The sequence below is a fragment of the Danio aesculapii genome, chromosome 4 (genome assembly GCF_903798145.1).
Source record: "Danio aesculapii chromosome 4, fDanAes4.1, whole genome shotgun sequence".
Taxonomy (NCBI): Eukaryota; Metazoa; Chordata; class Actinopteri; order Cypriniformes; family Danionidae; genus Danio; species Danio aesculapii.
In genome coordinates, this window is record NC_079438.1 from 53,636,403 (window position 1) to 53,653,502 (window position 17,100).

General features: G+C 30.9%; 1 protein-coding gene across 1 annotated transcript in view; it reads right to left on the reverse strand.

The window, feature by feature from the left end:
* The window catches only part of utp20 (UTP20 small subunit processome component), a 50,881-nt gene extending 34,282 nt beyond the window's left edge, over nucleotides 1–16,599 (reverse strand). Inside the window, exons 1-19 of the mRNA XM_056456072.1 lie at nucleotides 16,438–16,599; nucleotides 16,133–16,213; nucleotides 15,986–16,052; nucleotides 13,232–13,364; nucleotides 11,877–12,065; nucleotides 10,768–10,849; nucleotides 10,542–10,679; nucleotides 8,904–9,059; nucleotides 8,271–8,417; nucleotides 6,894–7,028; nucleotides 5,842–5,919; nucleotides 5,593–5,771; nucleotides 4,238–4,372; nucleotides 3,943–4,031; nucleotides 3,466–3,571; nucleotides 3,225–3,375; nucleotides 431–493; nucleotides 193–351; nucleotides 29–105 (exon numbers count right to left, since the gene is read on the reverse strand). Of these exons, the coding sequence (XP_056312047.1) occupies nucleotides 29–105; nucleotides 193–351; nucleotides 431–493; nucleotides 3,225–3,375; nucleotides 3,466–3,571; nucleotides 3,943–4,031; nucleotides 4,238–4,372; nucleotides 5,593–5,771; nucleotides 5,842–5,919; nucleotides 6,894–7,028; nucleotides 8,271–8,417; nucleotides 8,904–9,059; nucleotides 10,542–10,679; nucleotides 10,768–10,849; nucleotides 11,877–12,065; nucleotides 13,232–13,364; nucleotides 15,986–16,052; nucleotides 16,133–16,213; nucleotides 16,438–16,488 (2,216 nt within the window). The 5' untranslated portion in view covers nucleotides 16,489–16,599. The remainder of the gene's footprint in view (nucleotides 1–28; nucleotides 106–192; nucleotides 352–430; nucleotides 494–3,224; nucleotides 3,376–3,465; nucleotides 3,572–3,942; nucleotides 4,032–4,237; nucleotides 4,373–5,592; nucleotides 5,772–5,841; nucleotides 5,920–6,893; nucleotides 7,029–8,270; nucleotides 8,418–8,903; nucleotides 9,060–10,541; nucleotides 10,680–10,767; nucleotides 10,850–11,876; nucleotides 12,066–13,231; nucleotides 13,365–15,985; nucleotides 16,053–16,132; nucleotides 16,214–16,437) is intronic.
* Between the last annotated feature and the right edge of the window lie 501 nt (nucleotides 16,600–17,100).

Genomic DNA, 17,100 nt, shown 5'->3' on the forward strand with positions numbered 1-17,100 from the left:
AAGCAATAACTGATAATACAGCACTCACTCCAATAGTTCAATTACAGCATCCCAGAGGGGTCGGAAGTTAACAAACAGCATCGCAATAAGATAGCGTAGAGGAACCTGTAATAAAAGTAATTTAATTTACAACACAAACAATGATTCCAGGCACAATTTAATATTTGACATGATGTATAATGCATTAGCTACCTCATGGAAAGCCCCTTTAGGCAGACAGGCTTGCACTAGATCATGTCGGAGTTTACGAAGGTGTAATAGTTTTTCCCTGTAGTCCTGCACCGTGGCCGGGACCAGCTCTGCTTGCAGACACACAGCAAACACTGTCTGCACATTGGAGCTCTCCTCTTCCTGAAGAAACATGATATGGGTTCTTAATAAATACAAGCATGTTTTTATTTCCACATCTACTATGATTGTAAAATCTTACCTCTGCTGGTTTAGGAAGATCAGCCTCGAAGTTTGTCATAATTCTGAGGGTCAGCAAGCGGATCTGTGAAGAACAAACATAAACGGACACTTCAAAAACTGCATGTTCATACCAGCAAGGTCTGAATCATAAACAAGAAAGAAATTATCATAATTATTATACATTAATTCATTCATTCTCCTTGGGCTTAGTCCCTTATTTATCAGAGGCTGCCACAACGGAATGAACCGCCAACTATTCCAGCATATGTTTTACACAGCGGATGCCCTTCTAGCCACAACTCAGTACTGGGAAACACAATTTAGTTCATCCAATTCGCCTATAGCGCATGTATTTACACTGTGGGGGAAAACAGAGCACCCGGAGAAAACCCACGCAAACACAGGGAGAACATGCAAACTCCACACTGAAATGCCAACTGGCCCAGGGACTCGAACCAGCAACTTTCTTGCTGTGAGGCGACAGTGCTAATGACTGATCCACCGAATCGCCCCAATTATTATTAGTGTAACAGTAGTTTATATAAGAGCAATTCCGTGTAAATGTCAACCTTGCCATTAAAGAAATTAAGTTTTCACAAAAAATACGGACACCGTTTCTGTTATTTTTGGGTGAGCAAGTATTTTACAGTACTTTAGAAATACTCAAAAATGCATCTGTCAATGTTTTCAAACAATTATATTTGATTTATCAAAGTCACGCAAGTGGCAATTTCACTTCCGTCACATCCATAACGGAGAGATGTCACATCCATAACGACACTTTTTCCTCATAAATGTGAAAATATTAAATCAAATAAAACCAATCATTTTTGTTTTATAGCAATCGACTTTTCTCGTTTTGATTAGCATTGTTTCTTCTGGGTTGTGCAGTTTAAATTCACAGAATTTCTACAAAGTATGTTGTATACTGTAAACCCGCAGACTTTTTTTGTCACATGCATAAAACATGTTTATTTTCCTCATTTAAAGTACAAAACATGTTTACAGATTGACATTTTTCTGTTCCCGTAACTCTGTGGTCAGTTGTTCTGGAAAATATAAACAAAAGTTTCAATATAATGTTAACATATACTTTGTATGCGAATTCATGTTTTGAGTTTTTACTGCAAATGTCACATCCATAACGCTGGAATCGCTCATAACAAGAACAATCGACAGGCTCATTTAAAGCCAGAATTATTAGATACCATATTAAAGGACTATTGAGGGATCACAGTGCAGCACCAAAATACTAATTAAGTACTAATTAAAATGGTCAATCTTTAAATCTTGTACCTGTTTGTGAATATTATAATCATTAGATTTACATTAGCATTTATTTAAAATACAGTGCTCAGCATAAATGAGTACACCCCTTCTGATATTAAATATGTTTATCCATTTCTCCAGTTAATGCAAAAAACTACAAAATTTCAATTAAATTTTATATACCTTTATGTTTGTCTTGATTTGACATCATTTAATAAAAATTAATAAAATTTTCTTTTCTTATCATATTAATTTGGGCCTACTAATTGTTTAACTGTGATGCAGATTTTAGTTTTTGTTATGTTAGTTCCAGTTTTGGCTTTGGTACTGACTATTCCAATGTATATAGACAAACAAAATCAAATCATATAGAAAATATTATTAAAAAATAAAATAAATCTGTGATAGGATGTATTCATTTGTGCTGAACACTGTATATCAGAATAAGCCAGTAAGATTTGTTCTACATTCATTATCGTGTGAATTAACCCTTTAATAAAAACAAAACAACAACCGCAAACTTTGAAGGCTCCACCTCACCTTGGAACTGTTGGAAGAACAAGTTCAATGCAGTATTTGGTACAATTGCTGTATGCTAAAATCAGTATAATCACTTTTACTTCAGAATAAGCCAATAAAGTTCTAGGTCATGTGTCTCGATTCCTGGTGAGCCGCAGCTCTGCAGTTTTGCTCCGACCCTAATCAAACACAGCTGGTCCAAATAATCAAGGTGTTCAAGACTACTAGGCTGTTTCTCAATATGCGTTCTTCAGCGATCTTGCGTCCTCATGTAACGTCATCCTCAACTGCCTAAGTTCAGTTCCAATACTCAAGACTGCAAGAACGGAGGACGCGTGAAACTTCCCAGATGTGTTTTTGATATCGAGGGCGCTTGGATGCAGACTTGAGCACCGAACTCACTCTAGAAGTCCCAGAAGTCATTGCAACTGGAGGTGGGAAATGCAGCATTTTATACAGGTTTATTATTAAAGTTCAGAGACATAACTTAATTATCTCAGGAGTTTCCCTAAACCAAACAGTGAATATAAAGATTACCATGAAAATCTTAATAAAGGCATAAACACATTAAGGGTGTTTATTTGCTTAAATTCCTATTAAAATCTGTTTTATTTATATTGTGCAACGTATATTTGTAAAGTCTTTATGCATAGTATATTTATTGAAAAGGGGAAAAACAATAAATCGCTGTATGAATGCTGTAATGTTTAAATAATTTTTCATTAAAAACGCGTGAAGGTCACGTGACCATCAGGAAGACGGCAGCATCGCATATCTCACAGGACGCGTTCTCGTGGTCTCCCGAATTCGTTCCTCCCAGGTGACCTGGCAAGAGTGGTCTTTACAAGAACGCAAGTCTGTTATCTTCATTTTTGGAATTGAGAAACAGCCCTAGAGACTATTAAACAGGTGTGAGTTGGAGGTGATTGGAGCTAAACTATGCAGAGTTGTGGCCCTCCAGGAATTGAGTTTGAGACCTAACCCTTTAACAAACACAACAGCAAACTTTGAAGGCTACACCTCACCTTGGAAATGTTGGAGGAAAAATTTAAATGCAGTATTTGGAACAGTTCCAGTAGGGAATCATGGGAGAGCAGAACTGAACAGCCGTTAAGAGCCAGTCTGGTGTAGTACAGATCTCCCAACAGCAACGCTGAAAGATCCGTGGGGAGTTTCCTGTAACAAACACAAGTTTCTTCATTCAGCAATCAAAATTCTCATGAGAATGCGAGGATCAGATGTAGATGCAAATACTGCAGCACATACTCAATGATGCTCCGGACAAGCTCTACAGGCAGGAGTGTGTGAACTGCAGTCGTCTCCTTGAAGCTGAGCAGGGTGCTTAAAGCCTGACGGGCCACAAACAGACCTCCTGAGGAGACAGAAGGAGGATATTAGGAATACATGGAAGATTCTGACATGCATATAAACTCAAAGTCCAAATAAGTAACAACTGTGGGATGTAAACTCAGAATTACAAAAATGTAAGTATCGTGAAATTGGACATTTCTGTAAAAACAAAAAAGTCACAATAAACAGATGTAAAATCAATAAATACTCAGAATTTAAATGGCAAAAAATCTAAATTTAGAGATGAAAATTTTCAGGAAACATTCTCAGGCAGATTTTCAAGATTGTGAGATGTATCAATTTAATAAAACATTATTAAAATGTATTTCATTTGTCGAGGGAACAGGCTACCATTGAAACAAATCACAAACTTGAAAACACACACAGACTGACCTCTTCCCAGAGTCTCACTGCACACCTCCTGCAGTAATCTGTTCAGAAGTGCAGTGACGACTGGAATAACACTTGATGCTTCTAATGGCCTGCAAAACATTAGAACAATTGCATATTTACACAAAAACAGCGAATAACATTTACAAAACAATCATAAACAATAAAAACTATTTTAACATTAATTATAAAAGAAGTGAACGCAATTACAAAAGCATTTCAAATATCAGTCAAATCCATTGCAGTATTTAAGCTGTATGTTATTTCACACCCAATGGTTTGTGGCTAATAAATGTACCTGAGATGTGGAAGGAGCACCAGCGCAGCCCAGGGATGAGAAAGATCAGAGAGCGGCAGATCAACAGGGATGTTTATCAGAGACAGAATGAGCTGGGGAACAGAGACCGCCTGGTCTCTTTCAGGTCCAGTTGACCTAAAACAGAATTTATCATCAAAAATTGCACAATTTTAGGCTAACTTTAGAGCAGTGTTTCCCAACCATGTTCCTGGAGGCACACCAACAGTACATATTTTGGATGTCTCCCATATCTGATCTGATGTTTTGATGAGTTGATTGAGGTGTGTCGGCATAGGAAGAGGTTGAAAATGTGTACTGCTGGTGTGCCTTCAGGAACAGGGTTGGGTAACACTGCTTTATAGGTTCTCTGAACAACATCAACATATTACTAAGCTTCGTAGGCTCTTTTCTCATAAGCATCTCTGCTTTAATATGGAAAATAATTGCTGTTAGTGTGCTTTCATAATATATATAGTGTGGAATTTCTGTTTAAGATTTGTTTTTTACTGTAAATGCAAGTGAATGTTCAGCCAAAGGGATGCTTCTGCGAGAAGACACTCTATATATATATCAGGGATCATCAAACTTGTTCCTGGAGGGCCGGTGTCCTGCAGATTTGAGCTCCAACCCTAATCAAACACACTTGAACAAGCTAATCAAGGTCTTAAGCTACGGTCACACTGGGCTTTGTGTGTACGAAATTCTGTGGTGCGGCGCTGCGAAAAGGGGCGGGATTAAACAAGATGATTAGACATTAAAAAAGGCGAGCGATTGCTCCATGTTTTAAATTTCTGTCCAGAGAGGTCATGTTTTGATCCTTGATTGGTCTCACGCAGTCAAGTGATGCGATTTCGCAGGTCAGAGTTCACCAAGCTTGAACTTTGCACCGCAGCGAATGGCGAAACTTAAGGCATGGCCCTTCGTTTCCGGTCTGACGCATTCGCGTGCGTATGAATGGAAGTCTATGGGAAGAAAAGTCAAGTGTGACCGCAGCTTTAGTAGGTATACTTAAAACACCAAGGCAGGTGTGTTGAGGCAAGTTGGAGCTAAACCCTGCAGGGCACCGGACCTCCAGGAACGAGATTGGTGACCCCTGCTCTATATAGTTTCTAATTATGTTCTATATAAATCCAGCCTGTACTGTCGCTCCAGACAAACAGGATGAATTCTATGCAAAGTATTAAAAACTTCTGAATACATCATTCCTATAAATAATGATTCCACCATGCACATCTTTACAGCACTTTTAAATGATTAAAATCAAAAGTAAATAAAAAGTGCACAAACACTGGTCAAATGTGGAAGCAAAAAAAAAAGAAATAAAAAAAGAAACAAATAAAAAGTCCAGCTCAAACCTGGCAGCTTGTCCAGTGAAGACCAGTGGGTATTTCTCGAAAGCCATGGAGCCGTCGGTGGGTGGCGGAGCTTTGGACAGAATCAGACCAACCAGCAGCTCCAGAACCAGCTGTCGGTTTACAGAGTCCTCCATGCAGAATAGCTGCTCCAGATACTGCAGCAAACTGGGCAAAAACAACTGGAGAAACGCATAAGCATTAAAACAAACACTTTACACACTTTCACATCAGCGTCTGGCTCACACTGACCTGCTCAAACTGTTTCATGTCAAACATCTCTTTGGTAAACGACAATATGAGGTCTCGGTCCATCCCACTATTGAAGATCTGAGAAACAGAAAGCAGGGTCAAATTATTTACTACACTATGGAGAGATTATACAATAGCCTACATGCTCAGATTTTATTCAACTGAGTAAAAGTTTGTGTGATTTTAAATGAAAAAATGTGTTTTGTTTTTTATTTGTATTTTAAAATATATTCGTTTTGTGGTTGTTGTTTTTTTTTTTTGGTTAAAATTGTCCAAACAGGAAAATTTTTATTAGACATGCATGATTATTTTTGACAAAGGAATGATAACCCTTTTTTAGTGTTTATACTTATAATTCAAGCTATTTCTGAACATACTTGAGTGTCTCATACAAATTTCTTAAGTAATCATATCTATCTGCATACCTCTTATTAATATTATTAATAGCAACCTGTACAAATATTCATCTATTGTAAATCTCATAGATGCTCATAGTACATCCATCTGTGAATATCACCATAGTCTTTCTATAACTGGACTTTATAACTTATACCTCTATCCTGCACTTGCTGCTATTGCACTCCTGGTTAGACCTAAACTGCATTTCGTTGCCTTGTACTTGACATGTAATGACAATAAAGTTAAATCTAATTTAAACTAATATAATTCCATACAGAGACACGCACAGAGACATGTTCAGTAAAAATATAATAAAAAAGAAAGTGAAAGTGGTTGAGAAGAAATGGATGTTTTAATTTAATTGTGGTCCTTTTATTTATATTTATCTGGAATCAAGAGATTTTCTATCTTTGATATGTAACCCTAAACAGAACTTTGTATGGCAGGAGCTGACCAAACATAAATACTTTTGAATGTAAATAAGACTGTATCTGGTGACCATGGCACTAATATTGTATGTCTTCTTGCTTTTCTGTTGTCCTTTAAAAGGGTTTTTGTACTGATTTGTTTGAAAAAAAAAATAAATAAATAAAAGAAAGATAAACAGGAAATCAGATAGACAAAATGTTGTTTTAGGTGCACATTAAACAAACCTTTTTCACCAGTTCATGCACACTGCTGGCAGGTAAGGACAGATTTTCACCCATCAGAAAAGACGAGGTGACCTGTAAAAGCAGCCTGCAGCAGGAGTATGACAGACCCGGCGTCTGAACTGTCTGAAGAAGTGTCTAAATATATCAAAAACATATGATGAAGAATGCTGTATTTGGGTGGCACAGAAACACACACAAACAAACACTATCACTGACACAGAAGATATGTTAAATGTGGTATGTGTTGGGTATATGTCATTGTAGTGGCACACCTTGCGTGCACATCATGTACCACATTTTGCAGCTATTTCAACAACCAGTATTTTAAAAAAAATGCAAGACCGAATCTTCTTTTAGAAAAGGTTTACTGAAGAAATACAACGTTAGAACCGACTCGATATAGCTCGGTCAAAAAACTGTGTTGCTTCCAACATCCATAACTGCAATCTGACTTAAACGTATGAACTAATGATCTCATGACGTATTACTGTCGGAAGCCAAAACACCAAAGTAAAAGATTTTTAAATTGTCTTAATTATTAAAGTATGCACTTTAGATAATACAATCACTATAAATTCTTAATATATTTCAATATCTATATTCAACATGTTTTAACCTTTTTAACTAAATTATAATCACAAAATAATTATGCATAACTGGCTCTTACAGTCATTAATATAATTACTGCTATTACCTTGATTATTATTGATATCACAATGCAAACAAATGCTTTTCTTACATATATTTGTCTTGTTTCTACTCCAAATACCTAAAAATTCTTACATCAAGGAGCATCTTCTAGACGAGCAAAAAATATCGTCTTGTTTTAAGAAATAATGTGTCAAAATTAAGTGAGTTAAGCAAAATAATCTGCCAGCGGGTTAAGTAAAACAATTAGTTTTTCGTTTTGACGTAAGATTATTTTGCTCACACCATTGGCAGATTATTTTGCTAGTTTTAAGGAAAAACTCACTTAATTTTGATATATTATTTCCTAAAAATTTTTGTTTGTCTAGAAAATGCTTCTTGATTTAAGAAGGTTTAGATATTTGGGCTTGAAACTAGACAAAAACTCTTAAGAAAAGCATTTTTTCCAGTGCGCTGTTGCACTGCAACAGAATGCCACTTTCATCATCACAAAAATACTAATATTATTATTGATATTATTACTATTATGACTATGAATGATAGGTACTTTTTTTTAATATTACCAATATTAATTAGATTGTCATTCTTGTTTAAACACAATCCTTTTATATATTTCTGTTCCATTGCTGTTTTTGTGTTCTGTGTTTGCCATATGTTGTGTATTCTGTGTTGTGTTTACCTTTTGTCGTATGTTTTTGCACTCTTAAGAAAAAAAAAAGGAAAACAAACCTCACAAACAGACAGTGGTTTTGTGATCTTTGCTCCTTTGCGATGCTCCACAAGTGTGTGGTAGATGTACAGAATCCTCTCCAAGTGTGTATTAGCCTGCTCTGCGTCGCTTGAATCTAACTTTACAAGAACTTCTTTTAGAGAGTCCTGCAAACCAAATGAATTTTTAATATGTTAAAATATATATATATTTATATACAGTTTAAGTCAGAATTATTAGCCCGCTGTATATTTTTTCCCAATTTCTGCTTCAAGAGATCTCAGAAAGATTTTTTTCAACACATTTCTAAACATAATAGTTTTAATAACTCATTTCTAATAACTGATTTATTTTATCGTTGCCATAATGACAGTCAATAATATTTGACTAGATATTTCTCAAGATACTAGAATTCAGCTTGACATTTAAAGGCTCAACTAGGTTAATTAGTTAAGGTTATAATGCAAGTCATTGTATAACGATGGTTTGTTCTGTAGACTATCGAAAAACAATGCTTAAAGGGGCTAATACTATTGACCTTAAAATGTTTTTTAAAAAATTAAAAACTGCTTTTATTCTAGCCGAAATAAAACAAATAAGACCTCCTCCAGAAGAAAAAATATCATAGGAAATACTGTGAAAAATTCTCTCGCCTGTAAAGAGTCCCACAGGACCAGCAAGTTCTCCTTGTCAACATAGTTAGCTGACGATTCAACCATGTGATCCAGAGCTTCTTTAATGGAGTCCCAGGGTAAATCAACATCCTGCTCGACTGCTGGGCCAAGTTTCCTCAACACCACTGGAAGAGCCTGACAAACACAGTACAGACATTAAAAATACAGTTCATCTAGGCCTGTCACGATTAAGAATTTTTGTTGTGTGATACATATAAACAATATTATTGTCATTTTGAGATTTTTTCATGCCACTGATTATATAATGACTATATAACAGCAGCATAATAATGCAAACTATTTAAAATACTTATCATTCTTAAGGTTATTTAGATTCCATAATTTGATGTTAAAATGTAAATGTCCTGTTATATATGCTATTAAATGTCCTATTAGGTAAATGTCCAATTATACACTTTGTCACCAGTGAGGTAGAATGTAAATATCAGTAGCTATGTTTCCATCCACTTATTTTTATGGCATTTTGGATGTGCATAATAAAAACAGTTGATAGAAACGCAAAGATGCGCTTAAGTTTTGAAAATGCAAATAAAAAACGTATTCGCACTTTCTATTCGATAAGAAAAGATGCGCATAAACTATGATGGAAACACTTTTATCGAACAAATTCCAGTATGTGCATTAAAAAAAGTCATGTGATTTTGTTATAAGAGATCATGTGATGATGAAAATGTGTGTAAACGGACAAACCAGCAGGCTGAGCACACCGTAAAACATCTGAAATGTTGTTTTAGTCATTCTAAAACGCCTTAACCATTTCAGTATTAGTGTTACTATTTAATTAATTACCTCCAGAATCAAGAGCATCTGTGCTCCTGCGTCTGACGCCTTCAAAAACCACCGCGCATTCATTGCATGTCGGCATTTGTCTTCTGAAGTCATTTATTAAATAAAGAAAGGATTCACGCAGCTTCTCCGACCGCAGCAAATGCCGTTTTTATTTTTGATATTTGGCGCCAGTTAATCAGGAAGTGACGATTTTGTTCTCTTTAACTCGTTGGATGGAAACAGTGCTTTATTCACACATCTTTTATGCGATAAATTTGCGCATAAATTTACTTTGCATCTTTGAATGAAAACATAGCTATTGTAAAATGCCTTTAACGTTATTTGTGAATTTGTTAATATATATATATATATATTGCAACAGCAAAAAATTATTGAGGTCAAGTATTGCATGAGAAGTCGATATATTGATTATTGTGACAGGCCTAAGTTCATCCACAAGTAAATATTCAAAAGAAGATATTTTATTGCAAAAGAAGGGTTATTACACCTTATCCACACCCCTGACAACTGCCGTTTGTGCGTCCTGTCGGAAAATGTAGCGTAAAGTACTATAAAGTGGTTATTAAGTTTGATTGTGGTGTTAACATGTCTGTACTTCACTTCAATGCCTCTAAAATGGGAATACTCCACATGTCTTAATTCGATTGTGACTTTAGTCAGATTAAGGTCATCAAAAACCACTGTTTACATGGTAGACTCTTAATCAAAGTATTGTCTTAATCATATTAAAATCAGAGTATTGGTGTCCATATAAATGTACTCACTGACAGGGTGAATATGTCTGTGTTTTTTTTCCTGTGATCTTACCGTTGTGGCACAGGAGTGAAACATATTACGAACTCCTCGAAACATCTCAAAGATCAGCTGACCTGCTCCTCTGGCCTTCTGAGGATGCTCTGACAGGTTGGAGAACATGAGAGTGAAGAGTGCTTCATAATCGGACACCTGTGGAAAAAAACAAAACAAATGCAGAGGATTTAGCTGAAGAAAAAAAAGGATGCGATGAATATAACATCAGATGTCAAAGACTGACCTTTCGCATCAAAAAAGAGAAGCTCTCTGCAGCAAAGTTGCGGATGTGTTCCTTCTTGTGCGCCAGAAGTCCACTGTAAAGACTGATGTAAAAATGTAAAAGGGTGATCAATAATCCTGGAAACTTTGAAAGAAAATGTGAACATACTTTTGATAATGTTTATTTAAATTATTGCAACTTTTATCTCAGAGTTTTATGCTTTTTTAGTTCTGAAAATTGCTATGAATGTAAAAATTAAGTTAAAATAAGTTTTAATGCGTTTCATGATGAGTGATAAATAGATTTAAAAGACAAACAGAAAGTTATTAATACATAACTCTGTGGTATAATATTAAAATTTAAGAAGAAATTCTGAAGAATTTTTTATTGTGAGGTAAACTATTTATTCCAAGATGAAGAACTCCAATTTAAAAAAATCTAAGTGGCTTAAATTGTGAGATGTAAACTACACTACGAAATCAAAGGAAACAAATATATTTAAACACAGAATTCTGGAAAGAAATGTTTAAATTCTGAGATGTAAACTAACAATTCCAAGGGTAAAAGTAAATCTTTTTTTAAAAAACCTGAGAGAAACTCAAAATTCCAAGGGAAAAAAAAGGGTAACGGAAATTTGAGATGTAAAACTATGACTTCTGGGATTTAAAAAAAGTCTGAATTGTGAAATGTTAACTTTTTCCAAGCCCTCTTTTTATCTCCTTGTTTATTTTTTGCAATCGGCATTATTTCCTTTATTCAACATTGAAAAACATGAAAATAAAAAAAGTTAAACTTTTTATTTCAGAAAAACAAGCTTGCATATTCCTTTAAAGTCCAAAAGTATAACATAGAAAACTATTTTAATATTGCACGCAACCTAACTTGTGTTGTACTTTTTCTACACTCAAAAATAAATGTGCTATTTGTTCAAACTACTAATTTAAAATTAGCTGAAACAACACAACTCTGCAGCTTTTTTGGGACAACTTCATTGATTTATGTTCAATCCACTTACATTTTTAAAAACTAATAAGTTAGCTTAATTTCTTCATGCTGCCACAACACAAATCGACTGTGCAGAACCCAGCTTTTTTTTTTTTAAGTGTAGCTTTATAGACAGTATTTCTCACCTGTATATCTTGTCCATGTCCTTCACCATCATCCTCCACAGGTATTTATACAGGTACGACAGACATGTGAAAACCCACTCCAGCACCTCCGTGTTCGGTGTGTCCAGTATAGACGTGATGATGACAAAGAAGTCTGGGAAATGGGGATAAAAGTCCATCTGGAGGTCGCGAGCCAGTTGAACCACAAGACTGAAAGCAAGAGCAAAGTTAACATGGCTTTATACAGTTGGAGTCAGAATTATAAGCCCTCCTGAATTACTAGAATATACTAGAATATTATTTTTTTCCCCAACTTCTGTTTAATGGAAATAAGACTTTTTTTTCAACACATTTCTAAACATAATAGTTTTAATAACTCATTACTGATTTCTAATAACTGATTTATTTTATCTTTGCCATGATGACAGTAAATAATATTTGACTAGATATTTTTCAAGATACTAGTATTCAGCTTAAAGTGACATTTAAAGCCTTAATTAGGTTAAATAAAGGCACGTTTGGGTAATCAGGCAAGTTATTGTATAACTGCGGTTTGTTCTGCAGACCAGTGTTTCCCAACCCTGTTCCTGGAGGCACACCAACAGTACATATTTTGGATGTCTCCCTTTTCTGACCCATTAACTTCAGGTGTTGGAGTCTCTTCTGATGTTATGATAAGTTGATTCAGGTGTGTTTGATTAGGGAGAGGTTGAAAATGTGGACTGTTGGTGTGCCTTCAGGAACAGGGTTGGGAAACACTGCTGTAGACTATTGGAAAAAAATATTGCTTAAGGGTGCTAATAATATTGACCTTAAAATTGTTTTTAAAAAATTTAAAACTGCTTTTATTCTAGCATATATAAAACAAAAAAAAACTTTTTCCAGAAGAAAAAATATTATAGCAAATACTGCGAAAAATTCCTTGCTTTGTTAAACATCACTTGGGAAATTTTAGAAAAAGAAAATTCCCAAGAGGACTAATCATTTTGACTTCAACTGTCCATGGAGGACCAGAAGTGCCAGTTAGAAATGAAATGAAGAATCAAATAATCAATTTAATAGCTGAAGCATAAAAATGTATAGAAATAAATCACAATTTAAAATAAACAAATAATGGACAAATAAATAGACACATTTAAAGTTTAAATATTTATATTTATATAAAGCAATAAAACAATGCATTTAAAAAGAAGTGTTAAATGTATAAATAAATAGACAATTTTGTAACTGTTTATTTAATTCCTACTTTAAAACGTGGACTAATCAAACAGTAAAAGGTGTATCAATCAATCATTTTAAATAGCCTTTTTCCACTCCTGGTCCTCCATATTTATAGGCTGGTCTATTGTGGAAAAAAAAAAAGATTGAAAACTTACTCCAGAAGAGGCTGGTGAGCATTGCTGTTCTTCACTGACAGGTGGACCTTCAGACTCTCCACAACAGTGTTTTGGTGAAACACCAGCATGTTGAAAGACTGCGTTATGCCGATCACTTCTCGGAAAAACTTTTCTGTTAATCAGACCATTGGATTAATACTAAAATCAATTCACTTTAATTACTCCAAATGGGCTACTGAATATTATATTCTATTATATTATATTATATTATTCTATATTATATTATATTATACTATATTATATTATATTATTCTATATTATATTATACTATATTATATTATATTATACTATATTATATTATTTTATACTATATTATATTATACTATACTATATTATATTATATTATACTATATTATATTATTTTATATTATATTATATTATATTATATTATATTATATTATATTATATTATACTATATTATATTATATTATTCTATATTACATTATATTATACTATATTATACTATATTATATTATACTATATTATATTATATTATACTATATTATATTATATTATACTATATTATATTATACTATATTATATTATATTATATTATATTATATTATATTATACTATATTATATTATATTATACTATATTATATTATACTATATTATATTATATTATACTATATTATATTATATTATACTATATTATATTATATTATACTATATTATATTATACTATATTATATTATATTATACTATATTATATTATACTATATTATATTATATTATACTATATTATATTATACTATATTATATTATATTATACTATATTATATTATATTATACTATATTATATTATATTATACTATATTATATTATACTATATTATATTATACTATATTATATTATATTATATTATATTAAATTAAACTATATTATATTAAACTATATTATATTATTTTATATTATACTATATTATATTATATTATATTATATTATATTATATTATATTATATTATACTATATTATATTATATTATACTATATTATATTATATTATACTATATTATATTATATTATACTATATTATATTATATTATTTTATATTATACTATATTATATTATATTATATTATACTATATTATATTATACTATATTATATTATACTATATTATATTATATTATATTATATTAAACTATATTATATTAAACTATATTATATTATTTTATATTATACTATATTATATTATATTATATTATACTATATTATATTATATTATACTATATTATATTATATTATACTATATTATATTATATTATATTAAACTATATTATATTATATTATACTATATTATATTATATTATACTATATTATTTTATATTATACTATATTATATTATATTATATTAAACTATATTATATTATACTATATTATATTATATTATATTATACTATATTATTTTATATTATACTATATTATATTATATTATATTATATTATTTTATATTATACTATATTATATTATATTATATTATACTATATTATATTATATTATACTATATTATATTATATTATACTATATTATATTATATTATATTAAACTATATTATATTATTTTATATTATACTATATTATATTATATTATATTATATTGTATTATATTATATTATACTATATTATATTATATTATACTATATTATATTATACTATATTATATTATATTATATTATATTATATTAAACTATATTATATTATATTATATTATACTATATTATATTATATTATATTATATATTATATTATACTATATTATATTATATTATACTATATTATATTATATTATTTTATATTATATTATATTAAACTATATTATATTATATTATACTATATTATATTATTTTATATTATACTATATTATATTATATTATATTGTATTATATTATATTATACTATATTATATTATATTATACTATATTATATTATACTATATTATATTATACTATATTATATTATATTATATTAAACTATATTATATTATATTATACTATATTATATTATTTTATATTATACTATATTATACTATTTTATACTATATTATATTGTATTATATTATACTATATTATATTATATTATATTATACTATATTATATTATACTATATTATACTATATTATATTATATTATATTTAATGCTGGGCAAAGCATAATGGTGATTAATCCCATTCAACATAAAAGTTTGTTTTGACATAATATACTTGTGTACGGTGTGTATTTATTATGTATACATAAATACATGCATATATTTGAGAATATGTTTATTTATCTTTACATATAAAATAAGTATGTATAAAATACAAATTCTATATGAATTGAAATATCTTTGTAACAAAATTGCTTTGTATATTTCTTTATTTTATATATATCACGTATACATAACTAATATATAAAATACACTCACATACATCAAGACAAAACAAACCATTATTTTGGAATGCTGTTAATCTTTGCACAGGATTATTTACATTCTGACTTCCTCTTCTTGTTAAATGTCTATAAATTTTGATATATCAATAGAATTTTTATTTCCGTTATTATAAAATAAAGCTAAACAAAAATGGAAGAAATCTTTCTTGAAAATGACACGAGATAACATAAATATACGCACTTCAGCTCATGTCACTTAAAGAAAATACTTATAGCTGTAATTTGCGCATTCAGTTATTATATTACATGTAATAACTTTAATAGTTAGTGATTAGCATAATGCAAAATAATGCAGCGATACTTACTGAAGTGTTCTGACAAATTTAGGTCTTTCCATTTTATCAGGGCTTCATAAAAATAAGTCTCCACCTCCTGAGAAATTAAGCAGGATCATTATATGAATACAGTCATTACATACTAAACCAAATTTTAAGATACGTTTAAGTTCATACCTCAGCATAACTCCCAGTCCTGTCAATGCGATGAATGACATCGATGTTTACTTTTGCAAGCCTCTCAGAAAACGTGACAAACTGTACAATAAAATAATAATATACAAAAAATATAAGTCATATTGAGGGAGCAGAAACTTGTTATCATTATGTAAACTGTGTACAATATTATAGACTAAACATTTAAAACGTACAACAACAAATATGTCATATATAAAAGAAATTTTGCTGTAATGTATATGTATGAAGTAAATGTTCATTTGTTGAAGCTGCAGTCTCCAGCATGCGTTGCTTTGTAGACTTACGCGAAAAGTGTTTTCCGATTTATGCGATGCGGGTTTAGCTTTGAGCTTCATTTTGTTGTATTATAAGTCGAGCTAATACGGTAATTATGTGAATGCCGTGACTTTAATAACTATACTTGTTATCAATGGCTGTGAAATTGTTGATACACATGCCGTATTAGGGAGCCGCCATGTTGAATGAAGCACTATGGGTACATTATTGACTTTAGATGTTGTTTTTTCAAAATAAAAGTCTTCTTACTAATCAAGATATCACAGTTTTTATCTTATTTTATTTCAGTTAGTTGCCTAAGAGATATTTTATACTTTCATAGTCTAACTTCATGTACTAAATTGAATAATAGGAAAAAATATAATCTAATTTAAATAAAAAACAAATCTACTAAATAGCGGACAATTGCTGGACAATATTTATTCTGAATATTACTAATATATCACTCTGTTAATAAACTTGTTTTATTATTTCAACGCAGAAATATACACAACGTTCGTAACACTGGGTGGTTAAACACATTATGCTTTCCTTTGTTATAAATAGTGAATGAACTCCCAATCTATATTTCAGAGATGCACATCATCTACATAGTTAGAGAAAAAAACACTCCAGGACTCCAGTTAGTGGAGGATTGAATGTGAGGGATGGATGAAGACAATCATGCAGAT